Here is a 17,928-nt window from a genome sequence, read left to right as displayed (position 1 = left end):
GTTGTTTTTGTGTAAGAGTTGTAGTTTAGCTGATTACTCATCTTAAGCTTTGGAAAAAAATTTCACTTATCATATCTCCAGTAAGAAATTCTCATGAGTAATGTATTACAAAGCTCATTTAATAGCAATCAGAAAAATCTGAAGGCTATCATGTGAGTTTCACTGCTTTGAAGCAATTTGTTATTAGCCAAGTTAGTGGAATGAAGAGCAGTAGATTTAACTGAATTCCAAGTCTGAAACTCTGAGTTTATATATGATTGTGTAGCACAGCCTAAGGGCTGTAAGGATACTCATAGCCATGACTGCTGCTTGTAAAAGGCAGTTTCGTAAGGATGAGGTACAAGTCTGCATTACTTAATGAGATTATAATAACAACAATGCATTAATTTTAACTTCACAGTTTATACTGAATTTTGTAACAAAATCTCCATTAATTCCAGTGGTGCAGGCTGTCACAGAAGTTGAAGTAAATTTTATCACAAATTAGAAGGAAAAATACTGATGAGAAAAATAACAGCTATTCATAGTAGGTTTCAGTAAATTCCAGACTCACATGCGGGTCACAGTGTTATTATTGGAGAGGATTTCAACTCATTGCAGTCATTCCTCTTTTTTTTTTCTTTCTTGGATCCACCTTTAGTTCTCAGCTAAGAACTCCAACAGAAAAAGAAATGGAAAATGGCTGTATATGGGCCTGCCTTGTACTGATGTGAAGACCTATTTTTCTCTGTAATTTTAAAAGCCAATTACCCTTGGAGGAAAGGAGAAAAATAGATTGATTTATCTTGTAACCCCTGAGGCAGGCATGTATTGTCTCAAAGTAAGGCTTTTCCATCACAACTCTTGTGGAAGAACTTTCAATGCATATCCCAAGTGGGACTATTAACAAAGAAAGCCAAGTCAAATTCAAGTACTAAGTAGATCATTTAAAGTTTTAAGGAATGTTAACTTATTGGGTTTAGGATTTTTTGTGAAATCTTTAAGGCCTGGATAAAGTAATAAAAAAATATTTTAAACAGATAAAGTTTACGAAAATAGGATTTATAAATCTATTTTTATTCTATAAATTCTTAAGTTTATTAGATTTTCTTCAGCTCTAAATAGGATAAGTATTTATTTGCTTGGCAGAATTTGCTGAGTTTTTGTATCACAAATTTTTTATTTACAGATTTTATATATCACAGATTTTGTTTGCAAAGGTGTTATTTTTATTGTGTTGACTGTATTGACTATGGTCAGAGCTTAAAAAAAAAAAAAAGGGGGGAAAAGACAAATGCAGCTGTTTCTCTAGCCTGAGGGTAAGTTTCTTTTTCTCTTTCATGACACCATATTCTATTTATATGCTCAGGTATCACACAGCATGCACATCAGTCTGGGGTTGGACCTAAAACAAAATATACCAGGATTTTGCTTGAAATCTCAGTTTCCTTTGCTGCTAAAAATTTAGCTGTCATTTAAGTTTGATTATCAGAATTTGAGATTCTGTTCAGGAATAAAAGCTGAGAGCAGGGAAATTGTATAACTTGTTTTGAGGGTTTTTTTTTTTTCATTTTTGGTTACAAAAATATAAAATCCAAATACATGTAAAATGACCTGTCTGAGATGGTTATAAAGTGTCTAGTTCAGATTTTGCCAGGCATGTGTAGGGTGCCAGTTGAGGTTGAAATAAGTCTTTAAAATACTAAAGAATCAAAAGAAAACACATTAACTGTTTCCCCTAACACAGTTAGAAATCTTGTGTTTTCTTGCTTCATCTGTCTGCAATATAGATCTGGAGAGTATTATTTCAGAGTGCTTTCTGAGATAGTGCTTTCTGAGGTGTTATTTTTCTTCCATAGCTGACCTTAACTCATTGCTTTTTTTTTTTTTTTTTAAATATAGGCTGCACATTCTGAAAGATCAATTTGAAATCAAATTTCATAGAAATGGACTGAATCTTAACAGAATTGAAGTTAGAGATATTTTCTTTCAGGGTGATGTTTCTCAAAAGATTTTGTGCTAGGCACAACAGTTTTGAAGTCCTTAATTTCTTGACTAACTTATATCTCAGTTCATATGTCATATAAACTACATCTAATAATGTTATAGATATAGGTCAGATAATATAGAGAGCACTATTCAGTTGTAGCTGTTAAGAAAGTGCTTGAGATGGGCTTCCCTGTTACGTTACATGATACCTGTTCTGTTCTGTCTTATGTTCTGTCAATTACAATTTCCAAAAAGCTTTACCTTTCACTTTTGGTAAGCTAAGATGATGAAGATGCACACAGTCAATATAGAAAAATAATTAAGTTAATTCTTGTCATTGGGTTTCTTCAAAGCAGTTGATAATATGCTGTTATATCAGATCACATGGTAACTTGGCTTTAATTTTCCCTGTGTATAGATAGCTGAAGAAGAAAACTAGCAGCTACCCAGACTAACGTGATTTAAATTGATTGTAACTTGTCCCATTGTTAATCAATGACAGTGTATAGGAAATAATTAGTTATCTCAGTCAGAAAAAAGTAATAGTTGTAAAGTGTTATTTGGACTTCCACCTTTTTTCAAGCAGGAATGCTGTTGTCATCAATATCACAGATGTCTTTTTTTCCCCCTAGAATAGACACCTGCTGTGACAGCTTATCTATTTGAAATAATAAGTGGCTTACCTACTCATTTTTAGTGTAATCATACTTACGTAAATCTTTTTTGGTCTTCTCATTGTTTTCCATGTTATATGGTTCGTGGTGTGTGCTGAAGTACCAGGACCTGTGAGTGTTCTCCTTTGGGTTGCTCAGGAAAACAAGATGAGTTTCAGTAGGATTTCCCAGTGAATGAAATTTTACATGAAGGAATAAATAGTTGATTCAAACACTTTCATTGATTCCCAAAGGCATAAGCCTTATAAATTTCCTTACAGGACGCATTTCTGCATCTTTTGCAAAAAGATGAAATCGGAAATACTGTATTCATTGCTGAGTAACTCCTTTATATGGTCTCTTTCAAGTCAATATATGCAGGCACCTACTTTCTCTGAGCAGTAAACATCTTTTTTATTGTCAGCTATGGGAAAGTTGATTCTTTCACCTCGGGGTAGGTACAAAACAAAAAAGAAAAAGTAGTGACTGTGAATATGCAAATTAATTGTGTGAGCTTTTTAAATACGTTAACATTTCAGAGTTATCCTTACTGTGCCCTCCAGCATGTGCTCCAGCATAACAGCTCCCTGCTGAACACCCAGTGACATACACTACCTGTCTTCTGGATTCAAAATTTTGCCACTATTTTATGTTTTCGTTAATGTGATTAACTAAGACATTCTTTAAAATACATGTTGTCCAGGTTTGAGGGTCCCGTGACCATTATCTTAAAGGAAGGCAAATAGTTCTGGTAGTACTCTTGCCTCAAAGCCCTGGTATTCTTAGTCCATTTCCCTAAAGCACCTATTTTCCTATAGGTGCTTTGCGTTCTGCATCTAGGTTAATGTTTCAATCTTTTGTTTAAAACAAATAAGCAAAACACAAAAGCATCAACAAAAACGGTAGTTATTTCCACCAGGCGTATTTGGTTGTTGGTTTAGTTTTGTTTTTAATGTTAATCTAGGAGTGCTAGTCTTGGTCACATCTAGGAGTAACTTGGATAGTCTTCTGATGAGTACTGTAGGAAGGTCTGCAGAGAAAGGAGGTTTTAAATTTAGTTTCCTGTTTGAATTGCTTGCTGTTAATACAGCATAAAAACACTTTTAATGCTGTGACTGAAAAAAAAAATAATAATTTAATCCTGGTGAATTAGCCAACTAAGGTACCAAGTCCAAGATAGCAGTTTACAGTAGATTTATAATTTTAATACAAATAATTTTTTTGTGGTTGTTACAGGTTTATACAAATTCTAATTGAGTACTTTTAAGATATAGTTTTGTAGAATGTGCCTTTTTCTATTACCAGATACCTCAGTCTCATAACTAGTCAGTTCGATTACACATCATCTGTATTATTACTAATATTGATTGTTCATTAAAAAAAAAAAGTTTGTAATTAGGAGAACACAAAGGTACTACCTGGCAAAGTGGCTAAGTAGAAAGTGAAGTGGAAAAGTCACTTAATCTTAATATTGCAGTTCTGTAAAATATAATTTCTTTTTCTCCTAATATAACTGAGTTTCATGCTGATAACAAGCTATGGAGTTAATAAATCTGTTGCAGCTATTGAGACTTCTCTTTTAATAACAGAACTAATGAAGGAGCATTAAGGAAAGGAAAACACATTTTGCAGAGTGCATTTTTGCAAAAATATTTTCCTCTCCCCTGTATTTCTAATTGATTGTAATTCTGATATGTTACCCATACAGAGTATAAGGCAGAAGGGTGATGTCACTGAAAAAAAAACATTATAACGTCTAAATATAATTTATTTTTTTGTTTACTGTATGGTATATATTTATACACTTATTATTGTGTTTGTTTTCTTACATTACAAGAGTCATATTACATGGTGAATGATGCGTTCATGTAAATAGCACCTCCACAAATATTTTTTATGTTGTAGATATTTATTCCCAGAACAGTTAAATTAGTCACTGAGAGCAAGTATCACTGGACTCTTAGCTGTTATAGATGAACAGCAGCACATTTGTGTTGATAACTCCTTCTTAGGTTTTAGACAGCATTTCTATGTTTTAATTTCCAGTGCCTAGTGACACTGCAGCCAGTGTAGAGACTTACTCCCATGCAAAACAGATTGATTTAGGGTAATTTGAATACTTTATGCATGGATAGATTCGTTAGGAAAAGAAGGCAAGGCAGAACTATAAAAAGAACCAATAATCTTGGTAAAGGAGCCATAATTCCCTGTAGTATTGGAAACACTTGTGTTGAACAGGGAAAGAAAAGGTTGATTTTGCAGAGCCCATGCGGTCTTCACAGGCATACTCGGTTCTTATCCAGAAACAGATCACAGATCTTTGTCTACTCTGGAATTTTATTTAATGTGCTTAGACCATTTCTGGCTTTGTTAGCTTAGAACATGGTGATGCAGTCAATATCTTTTTCAAAGAATACATTTCTGTCCAGCAGATGGGGTAGAGTCTCATGCTTATGAATTTTCACTCCTGTGCTTTGGCCCAAATGTAGTGCTTTCCCAAAGCAGTAACACCTTTATAGCACATGCCTTTATAGCCTGTGGCATTGTGGAAGCAAATACAACTAAATCACTTGATTTGGAAAAAAGCTGAGAAAACCTGCTTGACTGCAGTGTGTCAGACTTTCTGCTTCAGCAGTTACTGTTGTTTTTAAATATTCTGGTAGTACTTATGAGTTCCAGCTGTATAGTGGGATGCCCTGATGCTGTAGCAATGAAAGTCTTCTGCTGATACAAAGAACAGCAAGTTGGACATAAGAGAATGGAAGAGGCTAGGTCAAAAGTAAACAGTGACAGAAAAAATAAACTGGTGCGGCAGGACTACATCTTAAAAAAATAAAGCTTAAAATATCCAGAAAATTAAGTGGGGGTTGATTTTCTGCCTTTGTATGTGTGTATTCATTACTTTAAAACTTTATTTAAAATGCATTTAGATGTGGTTGGTAGTTCATGATTGTTTTCTTTTCATGTGAAAGAAATTTTTTATTCATTGCAATAATTACTGTGTAATATTTCCTACTAAAAGTTGTTCACATTGTACAATCAGGAAGTGCTTAGGAAGTGGTTGATTTAACTGTTCTATTTTTAAATCTGTACCAAATTATAGTGAATAGTCATAGCACTTTTGTACTTGTAGCATCTTAGAGTAGGCTTTCCATCACCTCTTTGGTAAGTACAATCTGATGAGTACTGAAACGTATTTTTGCAGAGCTTCTGTACGTAATTGTTTATAAAATAAGATTTTTACCCAGACTTTTAGTTATTGTGTGCTATTTCCAAGGGGACAGTGTTTCAGGATTCTCTCAATGCTTTTATCACCCAGCTTCTCTAATCAAGAAAGTAATTTATTGCTGATTGCAGAACTCTTGAACTCAGTCTGGCAGCTGCGGTGTGAAACTTCTCTGATCCAGTCTCCTAGTTACTTATTTACATATCATTTGAAATGGTTTTCAGGGCTGTTTGGAAACCTTTTGACATCGCATTATCCATGTTTCAAATCTTATGGTGATTTGTTTTTTTTTCTCTTTATATTACAGATAACAGACAAGTAACTTTGGAAAGGTCTCGTTCTCGCCACAGTGGAACAATCGCAGCTGTATGATTCTTCTGATGCCAAAGAATTTAGTGAATTGTTTTATTAACAATTAAATGGATATACTTTGAAACGAGTTTATCATACAAATTGGCAGTGATCATAAAATAATACTGGTATTGATTAAATGAAATAGATATACAAATATTATGTATTTTAAAAGCTATTGCTAAATAATCCACATACTGTGTCTTATTACCCCAACTACCAAGATCTGTAAACAGTGTTAAACAGTAAGGTCTCACTTTCTTATGTTCTTTCTCTTTTTTCTGTTTAGTTGTTTTTTGTTTTTTCAAGCTGGCAACTTACATGAAGGGAGTTGGGGATTTCTAGGATATGTTTTTTATGGGTAAGAAAATACAATTTTGTTGAAAGAATACAGCTGTGGATTCCATTTGCAGTTCATTTGGACATGAAAGAAAAAAACAATAAAATTGCATGTTAATAAATTCAGAGATGAGCTGATGTACAATATCAGAATCATTTTTGTAACCATAAAAAAGCAATGCATAAAAACCTGGTCAGGTTGCTGGAAATCTTATCTCAATGTAAAGCTTGGTGGATCCAGCAATTTTGGCTGCAAGTAGGGTAATACCACATATCTACACTTTTGGTGATTTAATGATGTGTAATTACTTATCACTGCTAAAAAAATAATAATAAAAAAAAAAGCATAGGATTTTACCAAAATTAATGATATCAAGGGCAGAATATGTTTTTAACTGTATCTACAGAGGAATTTTCTAATTATGCACTTATATATTCTTTATACAGATATTTGGGGGAAAATATGATTGTCCTATTTTAATTATGCTAAAAATACCTTTGTGTAGGTTTTCAGAGATAGGCTACATTACGAAGCTATTCAGGACTGCCTCTGAGTTTTTCCTCTGTTTCTCAGGTAAAACATGTAGCAGGATCTCTACTGGTGGATTTTAGTGCTGATGGTTTAGCAGCTAAGAACAAATTTTCCACATGGAGCACTATATAGCAGTGAACAATAATTGCAGCAGACTGATTTTTCGGGAAACTACTCCCATTCTACTTTGTATACAGGCCCCTGCACTGCAGTACCTCAGGTGAGCAGTCAGTTCAGTAGCTGACACTGTGTATTGTTCTGCCACTCAAGGGGAAACTACAGTTACCTTTTCTCCCCAGATACTAGTTGAATGTACAGTCTATTTTGGTGTTCAGCTCAGTCTTCACCATCCTTACTGAAGGCTCATTGCTAATTTGGATGGGATGGAGGATTTTGAGTGGGAGTTCAGTCAAACTACTTGTATGTTGTTCAGCTATGATATTTTTGAAAATGGGATACAGTGTAGTAGATGGCACTTATTCTCAGATTATTACTGCTTTTCACTGATGAATTATTACAAATACACATATTGCCTGGATTTATGGAGAACGTCTTTTTTAATGTTATATAAAGAATATTTGGAAGGCAAGGTGTCACATTATTTTCTGTGCACAAACTGCTAGCTCTAGAGGAGCATTCGATACTGGGGTGGTATAACTTTGCACTACTGCTTGAGCCAAGCATTTTGTACAATACATTCTTTTTGCTTCTCTGGTAAGCTACTTTAAAGACTATCCAGCTAGATTGGGATAAACTCTTATAATTTCAAACTATATTCATAAATATCCGATTATTGAAAGAAAAGATACAGCTCCTTATCAGACTAGTATTGAATTTCTTTTTTTAGTCTTCAAAGGAAATAGTTTTTGCCCATTGCTATATCGCTAAACATACAAAAGCGACTGAAGCCTGGTGAAATGTGCACTGTCAACTAATACTCTACCTAAACAAACTGTTTGGGGCTTTTTGTGATTTTTAGTAATAAAGTAAAAGACTTGTATGGTACTTCAGGAGGAAAAAAAAAAAAAAGAAAAAAAAAAGCATGCAACAGGATTCTCTCAGTTTTTCAGTAAAAGATACAAAGAATTTTATTCTGTTTTGTTTAAGGTCAACATCAACCCTTGTACTCAACCATAACTTTCTAAAGTTGAACTATTGATTTTTCAGTTCTGTGCTTAATATGCAAAGCCAGTTTAAAAGGATTAGGTGCATAAATTTGTACTGAAATCAACAGTGTATTAAAATTCAAATTTTAAAATCATCATTTTGGGATTTACAAGTATTGATATAATCTTTATATGTGAAAACTCAAAAGCTCAAAGTAGAATCTTCATACTGTAGCAGTAATTAGTGCAGAAGTTTATAATTTCCATGGTTTTAATTTTTTTAAAAGGTCTGTAAAAGCTGACTACAGATTCTCAAGAACCAAATCTTAGCAAAAAGCAAATCCAAAATATCATCATCATCTGATACTTCTATTTTACTACTATTTTTTTCATATTTGAAACATTTATATTATTTAATGGACATATCTGTTAGAACAAAAGTGTCTTTCAAAGGAAAACTAGAAGATGATTTATGTAAATATAGGGTGCTCGTATTTATGAAGTCTAAAATATTTTCTGAAATCGATGCTGGTCACTTTGTCTTTTGATAGTTTTTCAGTCTATATTAAATTGCAGCTATTTTTAATGTTTTTATTATTGATCTAATTTTCAGAGTTGTCACGTTTATCTAAAAGTGTAGAAGAGTAGCACCTTTTTTCAGAAATGCACTTGCCTTATTTTCTAATTTTAAAAAATGAAATATATCAGTTAAATTATATTTGTATTCAGAGTAATCCCAGAAAGAAAATTACTGGAGGCTTCATACATAAATTTCTTGCTAATTATGTTTTACTATATGTCCTCTGAGACATTATATTAACAATATACTAGCACATCTGTTTGCATTCACATTTTACCAGTTACAAGTACTGAAGAGTTTTTTATGATGTTACACTGTTTACATTTCTTAGTTTATTTAAGAGGAAAATAATCTTACCTTTGCAATGAATTGAGTTAAGTTTGCAATTGACTTGGGAATGAAATGTTTAAATCATATACAAATATACATCTCTGTTGCTTAAAACTGCTGGCTGTATAGATCAGAAATGACACTAGACATCTTTTGCTCCAGTTTTATGCAGTTTGCTGAGGAAAAAAAGTGCAACACAATTTGTCATGTATATTTGTTTGTGATTGAGCAAATATCTTTTCCCAGCACATAGGGGTGTTTGTTTTGTGTTAATCATATTCTGAACTGATGCTAAAGCCAAAACAAAATTAGTACCTCAGAGGGCATTGACAAACAACTTCAGGAAGTATTCCCAGAGTTATTATTACATAATTCGTTTTGGTTTTAAACAACCATGGTCAATATGAAAAATGTTACCTGAAATTATTGATTCTTTTTTGAAAATTGAGACAAATGCGAACATTCCCATAGTTCCCTTCTGTAATATACAAATAGTAATGAATATATGTATATTTTTGCATCTTTTGTGTGTGGTATATGTACTACCTCAGAGAAATGCTGTAAAAACCATAATGTTTTCATGGTTTCTATCCAAAACACAATTCATTAGTGACCTACTTCAAAATCATCCCACAATTGTTTGCAAAGCTCTTGAGAATTTGGCTGAGTTTTAGGTTTGGCTCTGGAAATCCTTGTATAGCTTTCATTAATAAAACTTTGCAATGTTCAGCTTCTGCATCCCTCAGGCAAATCATGCTTTGATGGGTGAATTTAGTACTTCCTATGTTGAAAATTGTATAGCTAGTAAATATTCAGAACTGGTGATAGGTGGGAGTGGGAGCAAACTTACTTACATAAAGTGTATTGCTTCTTATCCATTAAACAAAGGCTTGGCTGGATTATTCTTCAATGTTTTGCCTTCAAATTGGTGAGAATTCAGGTGTCATAAATGCTAAGAGATGAAGCAATGTAAGGTAGCCCACCTCTTATGTGCCATAATGTATTTGCAAGTTACTCATTTTGATATAAGTATTGTAAGAAATCTTTACATCACTTCTTCTACAGTATCCATGCACATGCACACGCATGCACACAAAATGTAAATATAAAAAAAAATAAAAAAATAAAAATCAAAGCAGATGAAGCCAAATCCCTCAGCTTCAGGTGTCTCTATTTCAGATCATGTATTGCTTTTGTGCGCAAGAAAGGGAGTTGTGTAAGCCTGTGAATTCTGCAGTCCTGCAAACTGTCACTCAGCACCTACTGATGTCATTAGAAAAATGTTGAAGGAGAAAGATTTGTTCTTGTAGTGCTTCTTTTAGCGCTGTTTGAGGTGGTACATATGCCACAGAAAGTGAACAATAATTGATTACAGATTAGTCAGTATCATGCATCATTTGATTTCCCTTTTAGAAGTCATGTGACTCCTAATGCCAAAAAAAAAAAAAAAAGGAAAAAGAAAAAAAAAAGTGACAAAACTCATGCATTTCTGTTTTTAATCAGCTCTGTGTTTGTATGTAATGTTTAAAATAGGAATTTGATGAAATTACAGCCTGGCCATTGTTTATCCATGTATTCTGAAAACTGTAATAAAGATATACATAACATAATTTTGCTAGGTGCGCCAATGTTTTACTTTTTTATAATGATTATTACTAATAGAGTATCATCACCTTAAAATCTGTTTTCATTAAGTATTATAATGCAGAAATTACTGGAAATTACTCACTGACACTTTTGGCTCTCTAAGGTTTTTGGATATTTGGATTTCTTCTCTACAGTGTCAAGTATATTTGACTTGATTTTGAGGAAAATTATACTTTTTCTAATAGAGGAAAACTTCAAAAACAAAATGACCAAAAACCTATGTACAGATTAAAAAACAAATTATGGTGATACCGTTTTATTTTTACAACAATAACAATAAAAGGGAATCACTAAAGAAATTGCATGGGTCCATATTTATTTTAAGTGACTGGGTTCCTGTATCAGCTTTTTAAGGCAGAGACATAGTCATTCAGTTAGACAGCTATTGTTGTTGTTTTCTGTGTTTACTTCACTCCATCAGAAAATGGTCTTTGCAGAATAGAAATTCGGCAGACTTCGAAAACAGTCTGTTGCACCTTAAACAATTAAATGATGTCACAATAACAAGTTGAACTGCCCAAAAGTATAGACAGCACATTGGTTTCCTGGAATAAAAGCTTAAGATTCTAAGTGAATGAGATTGTAATGAATATGATCAGCCAATTTGGTATAACACTCGTCAAGTAACTTTCTGTAAGTGGTAAAGATACACCAAAGGATCGTTTAATGCACCATTTTATTATAATGAACTGAATTATAGTTGGAATTTTATAGAAAGATTTATTTTCTTACGGGAATAACATGAAATAAATGAAAACTTCTAAGTGTGAGCTATAAATGTAAATGCTGTGATTGTCGTGATTAGGCAAATGCAGTAATGATGTCTTACATATATATGCACCATATTCCCGTTCCTTATTTTTAGGTTAAGGTTTCTTACTTACATGTATGGGAGGTTAGAATTGCCATTATCCTCTTACATATTTTGTGTTTGGGAGGTTAGCAGGCAGAATTTCTTCTCAAATAACTAGCTGGTACCTTAATACCTTTCTCAATGGTAATTATTTCTGTTGCTTCCTCAAATGCTTAAGAAGTTCTCTGTGTGCACCTGAGATCGATAGCAAATTCTGGCTCTCTGACACTTACATTGCTTCCTTACATTTGGATCCTTTCTGTAACTTTGAGCTATATTCCTTCCCTCCTTTATTTCCTCTAGACAACATCTCAAAATTAGCTTATTCTTTTTTTTTTTCTCCCTAAGAATCAGTATTACTGGGCTGTGGTAAAATTATAAAAACATTCAATTGAATTGCATGGAAGTATTTGATGAGTACTTAATGGCTATAATTAATGGCTCTTTCAATAGATGTGAAACAGATTAAGAAGAAAAAATCCCGTACAGGATTTTTTTTTCTTTTTTGCCTGCACAATGTGAGCAATGCTGTGAGCAAAAATCTAAATTTAGTCCAGTTAAATTCACGAGGTATTGCAAGCTGTTTGTTTGTGTTAGTATAATAATGCAGCCAACCTAAGGAACCCATCTGAGAGGCAAAGGATATCTTGTGCACCATGCTAACAAAATTATACAGCTTTTTGATTTCAGCTGGCTCTCATCCTGCCTGCTCAGGCCACATGCAGAGCAAGCTCACGACAGCCTGCAGAATACTTTTGTAGATGCATTCACAGGGAGGCAGAAGAGCCAGGTCTTCAGGCAAGGTTTTCATAAGGGCAATATGACCAACTTTCTTCCATTGAAATAATAGATCTGTGCCTTAAAGGGAAAATTATCTGTGAAACACAGATGATTGAAAAGCACTGTGAGTGCTTGTGTGCTTTCCAAGTCCATGAGTCTGCTGACACTACACAAAACCCGCATACCTTGACCTCTGACCTCTAGATGCTTCTCTTGTTATATTTGGAAATGTCTGGTTTTTAAACAGTTTTTGAGAGTACAAAGATGACTTAATGAGTAACTATCAGACTGGAGGTACAAGTCAGGCTGTTACTATGTTAGCAGATCACATCCTTCAAATTTTTTTGTCTGCTGGAGAAGTAAAAACAGAGATGGTTTATCTTGAAGAGAGTAAAATTAATGCTAACAAAAAGTGTAAGTATTTATAAACTGTAAATAAAGTTGTAAATTGAAAGAAATAACATTTTAAATGCACCATGACTTGATTCCATGCTTATTACCTATTTCAGTTAAGTAATTAAGTGGTATAGGATCGGTCAACTTAGAGAACAGCAGTATTTGTGGATCAAAAACAAAAAAAAAAAAACCACCACCAGAATAAATCTCAAAAATGACTTTGACTGAGTTCATTGGCATGAAGAGAAATGAAATTACAAAGGCAAAAAGTAGTGATAAACCTGTATAAAGGCTTTTATACTACTTGTATTGAGTAGTACTAAAACCAAATAGAAAAACAGACAAATTTGCCTACGTGTGTTTGCGCTGTATGTAATCAATAGATTTTGAAATTGATTTGTTACAGTTTAATGCAGGTATTGAAATCTTGAAAGCTGTTAACATCAAATGGCCAAACAAAAATGGTGCTTTCAAAAATATTTCTAAACTCTGGTAATCCAATAGAAATGTGATTTCATTTTAGGCAATGACTATGTAAATGTAATACATGGAACATGTATTTTGTTTACATGGAACTTGTTAAAATCTCTCTCAATAAAATATAGTTTTAATTCCCGTGAACAATAATTTGAGCAACCTTTAGTGAATTCTGAATAGAAACTAAAATAGATTAACACTATTTTATTAAGTTTATTTTGTGTTTATGTGATCGGTCTTGAAAGAGTCATCGCTTTTTTTTTATTATTATTTTTAGTAGGAGATGCACTTGCAAACATTAATTAATCATTTTTATTTCAGAGATCGTAAGAAACAAAAAACTAAGGAGGAGCATTCTTTTATTTCACCTGAATATTTTTTCTTTGTGACTTTTCAATGTCCAGAGTTGTGCTCAAATTCTTAGCGCTCAGAAATTAAGATTCACCTTGCAGATTGCCTAACTGCAAAAGTCCCCAAATGTGTTATTTAGGGGGGGGGAGAGAGGAACTTATACTGTTCCAAGCAGTCTGTTGAATGAATAGTTTTTATTGCAAAGATTTTTGCAGCACAGGAATAAACTGAAAATGATTGACATTGTGACTTTTGCTCTGATTGGTAGTTTTAGCTTATCACAGGATATTGTTCCCAGTTGGGAATAAAGCTTAGATAAAGCTTAGTAGTAGTTGTTGTGTTGTAATAGGAGTCAGTGATTGTGGCATCATTAAGTCTAAATAAATACTATTCTCTCTATGAAAAGTATAAAATCAATAATGGTAAACTGGAGGGAGGGGAAGAGGGTTAGACAAATTATACAGTGGTGATAATGCCTTTTTTTTTTTTTTTCCAAAATGTAATCAGAGATTATTTGAAATGCATTGAGCTCTCCTTTGATTTTCTTTTTTTTTTGAAAGAGAAATTATTGATATAAAACATCTCATCATCAAATTCGGGAGAAAAAGAATTACTGAAGCTGAGAAACACTCGGAAAAAAATGCAACTACTAAATTAGAAGGATGTGGAAAGAAAATCCACATCAATACAGCATTGTCTTTTCTGTTCTTGGGTTTTCATCTTCTAAACTAGCCTTCCCAAGTGAAAACCCAAATTGCAGACACATGCAGCAGATTGGCTCAAGCACCGGGCTTCTGCAGGAACAGTTTGAGCAGGCAGATCTATGTGCTCATGAGCCTGTGCTTCTGGGCAGTCCTGTTTTCTGCCTTTGGAATAGTGCAGAATGCTGCATTTTGATTGGCAGGTCTTGGAAAGGAGTTTTAGGAAGCAGGATGCAGCTGTAGGCCAGTTCCTAGCTGGGCAGGAAGACAGGGCAGGGGACAGGCAACGTCTCTAGTACCCTGGACCCTGCCTGAAAAGCAAGGAGCTGTTGCTTCCTCAAAGTTACAGTTTTACACTGCAGGCTCACGCATTATTGCAACAGTTTGCTCACATCTTTCAGCTTTCTTTGCACCATAAAGGTGAAGAACAATATCAAAGTAATGAAAGCTGGGATATTTGGTTACATTTGTATGTACAATGTGGAGGAATTTTGTGCAATAAGAAAGACCTGTTTACAGATGCAGCATAAAACTGGTGGTGATGGTCCTTTGATTCTGTTCTTAGCCCAACTACTAACCTAGAGCAAGTAATTTAACTCAGACTTTAATTTTCATACCTCTAAACTAAAGATAAGCTAACAAAACTTGCATAAAATTATGCTGTTATCAACTTGATTTTTGAAAGGTTGGCAAAGAAATTTTTCCTTGTACTGACTGGATAAAGTCATCTAAATTCAGTTTGTTTTCTCTCTCTTGGGTAATACATTAGCAGATTTCTGTAGTTAGTCTGCACACCTATTTATATTCCCTCAGCACCAACACCTGTAGAAGTCTCAACACTGAATTGCAGTTGAAAGAAAAGCAAAGGGAAAAAAAAAAAAAAAAAAAAAAAACAACAAAACACCTGAAACTGTGAAATGAGATATGTATGCAGGTGAAATGCAAAACATATTTTGTCATTATGACCTGCATGTGTTATTTGAAACAACTATTTGTATTTATTCACTTTAGATATGTAAGTTTATCATTGAACTATTGCAGCTATAATGATATGCAAGCGTGTCTATCACATGTACAGTATGTTGCATGACGTTAATGCTTTCTGTATTGATTGACTCAGATCCCTATTCCTCATAAACCATAGGAAGTCTGAAAGCCTGATGCAGATGCTGGAATGTGATTATGTTATGATGGAAAGGAGCTTACTCAACAACCTGATTGTGATTAAGGTAATGAGGGTAATTTATAGCTTCTTTTGATCTACTGGTACCAGAAGCTAAAACACAGAGCTGGTGTTAAGGGTAACAAAACCCTACCTCAAGAGCTAATAGACACAAAAACTGCATCATTTTTTGCTAGATAGTGGTAAGGTACAAATTGTAGCTTCTGTATAATTTATAGTGATTTCATATATGGTTCATATTTGGATCTTTAGATCTGGTTAATAAGCCAAGCCAGACATCCTAAATGTTCTTTAGCTTATTATTATGAGAGCAGTTACCTAACATATTATCATAATGTTTGTGTACTATAGTCAATCATCTGGATGCTACTGTGTAGGTTATGCATATTGAGCCTGGCTGTGCTTACTTTAAGCCGATACTCTGAAATTGATTGAAATAAATGGCAGCTTTTCTGTGGACTTCAGAAATATATACCCCATCTATAAGACATGTTATGATTATCCATATCTGTAATTTTAATGAAAGCTAAGTTAATGAAAGGAAAAATTGTTTCTTCATATAAAAGCTTTCCCCAAGACCATCTGCAGGTGCCCACCTAAATATTTAGCTTTAAATAACTTTTGATTCTTGGAGCACGATTAAATTGTTTTAAAAAATGGGTAAGATCAATTTGTATGAGTTTATTCAAACACAATGCTTTCTTTAGCAATATCTCTTGTAAGGTGATAGAATGCTTTGTTTTATCACATAAAATTTTTTCATCTCATTCATTGCTAAAAGTAGCTGGTTCCCTAGGTTTGAATCCTTACATTCTGAAGTATAAAGGTAAGCTTAATTGCTGTATCAGTTTAAAAACTAGTTTAGAAATTCATTATTACAAAACTGGGTATGGATTCTGTTGGGAAGAAAATGTTTCCAAGTATCCAGTTATTGTGAATTTAACTAAACATAATGGAAATGTGTTTTGAGTCATCTCTATATGTTTGTACAGTATAGTCACCTAACAAAAACGAATAATCTGCAATCATTCACAACAACAAAATTGAATAATAACTTTGTAGCATTCCTACCCAACTGGATATAGTAAACATTTGTAGAAAAGAACTATCTTCAATTGAAGTGAGTAAGAGACAGACATCTAACTTTTTAATAGTGAACAACTGCCAAAAAAAAAAAAAAGGAAGTAGAATAGTGATAATCAGCTGTCAGTCTCAGCTCTCAATCTGGCAAAAAATATCTCAAGGAACTTTGATTTACACTGGAAAGCAACATTTGACATAATGGATAGTGTCAGAAAGCATAGGAAAGAAATGAAGAACAAAGCACATATAAAATAATGTTATCAAGTGCCTTCTGAAAGCTGGTGTTTTATAAAGAAATGAAAATACATAAATGCCTCAAAAGATGAAACATGGAAATTGTTAGTAGAGAGAGAAATTTGCTATATCCGGGAAGAAAAGGAGCAAAATCACAGCATATGGTTAGTTTTATCAACCAACACAAGGTGTTGCTCAGCTCTCATTCTTCAGCTTGTGATTGAAAGCACCAGCATGTTTGTCCATAAGGTTAATACTGTTTTACAGCATGTGAAAAGTGCCAGTGTGAGGGAAGAGTTAAGGGTAGGAGTTGATTCCCTGTCAGCCATAACTGAGTTCCAACTATTTAAACTGCATTTTAGAAATAATAATTTTCTTGCCTGCTGAAATTTGATGCACACCTTTAGGCATTTCTGCCACAGCACTTCACTAACAAAATTCAGTCCTACATCTATGTGAAATGGACCATATACCAATTATGAGTGGTCTCTTAAGAAATCACTTAAGAAATGCCATAAACAAGCAGACATAAAATCATAGAATAGTCTGGGTTGGAATGGACCTTAAATGTCATCTAGTTCCTACCCACTGCCATGGGGAGGGACACTTCCCACTAGACCAGGTTGCTCAAAGCCCCATCCAACTCTAATGTCACTTTTTAATTTGTAAAGCTAAAATTAAAAAGATCATTGTTATTATTTTATATTATATATATAAGGTGTCATTTTTTAAAAAATGTGGAAACAGAAGTAACTGCTTTGCCACTGAAAGTCTTTGGTATTTTCAGACTTCTCTACAGCTGAAGTGAGGTGACATGGCACTTTTTTAAACTGGAATTTTTCTACAATGTAATAATCATAAAGAGGAGGAGACACAAGTTGCAAAAGTGGCCAAGAGCATAGCTATGCTAAATGATTCTGCAAACACTGTTTTAGGTGTTTTTTGGGTCTTTTTGCATCTGTCCTTGTATTTTCTTCCTAAATAATTTCATTTCTGTAATCTTACTTTTACAGCAGCAACCATTTAAAGAAGCACTAAATCATATAAAATATAATCCCTTTTACACAAAGGAACAATTTAAAGAGGATAAACTTCATTTTTATGGGTTTTAGTGAACTGTATCAGAGAAATGTCGTAC

The 17,928-nt window shown here is 33.5% G+C and overlaps 1 protein-coding gene across 8 annotated transcripts in view; it reads left to right on the top strand.

Moving 5' to 3' along the window:
• DIAPH2 (diaphanous related formin 2) overlaps positions 1–17,928 on the top strand; it is a 246,342-nt gene that overhangs the window by 178,623 nt on the left and 49,791 nt on the right. For 6 of the 8 annotated variants that reach the window (XR_010834760.1, XM_067005017.1, XM_067005016.1 and 3 more), the window contains one exon: positions 6,155–10,695. The exons of the other annotated variants lie outside the window; for them this stretch is intronic. Coding sequence is in view for 5 of the 6 variants with exons in the window: in XM_067005017.1 (XP_066861118.1) it covers positions 6,155–6,219 (65 nt within the window). In the remaining variant the exon portion in view is untranslated. Of the gene's footprint in view, positions 1–6,154; positions 10,696–17,928 lie in introns of those variants that run through there. 8 annotated transcript variants of the gene reach the window in all.

The sequence above is a fragment of the Anser cygnoides genome, chromosome 13 (assembly GCF_040182565.1).
Source record: "Anser cygnoides isolate HZ-2024a breed goose chromosome 13, Taihu_goose_T2T_genome, whole genome shotgun sequence".
Lineage (NCBI taxonomy): Eukaryota > Metazoa > Chordata > Aves > Anseriformes > Anatidae > Anser > Anser cygnoides.
The sequence above is the reverse complement of the archived record's forward strand: the minus strand, read 5'-3'. Positions and strand labels throughout refer to the sequence as shown.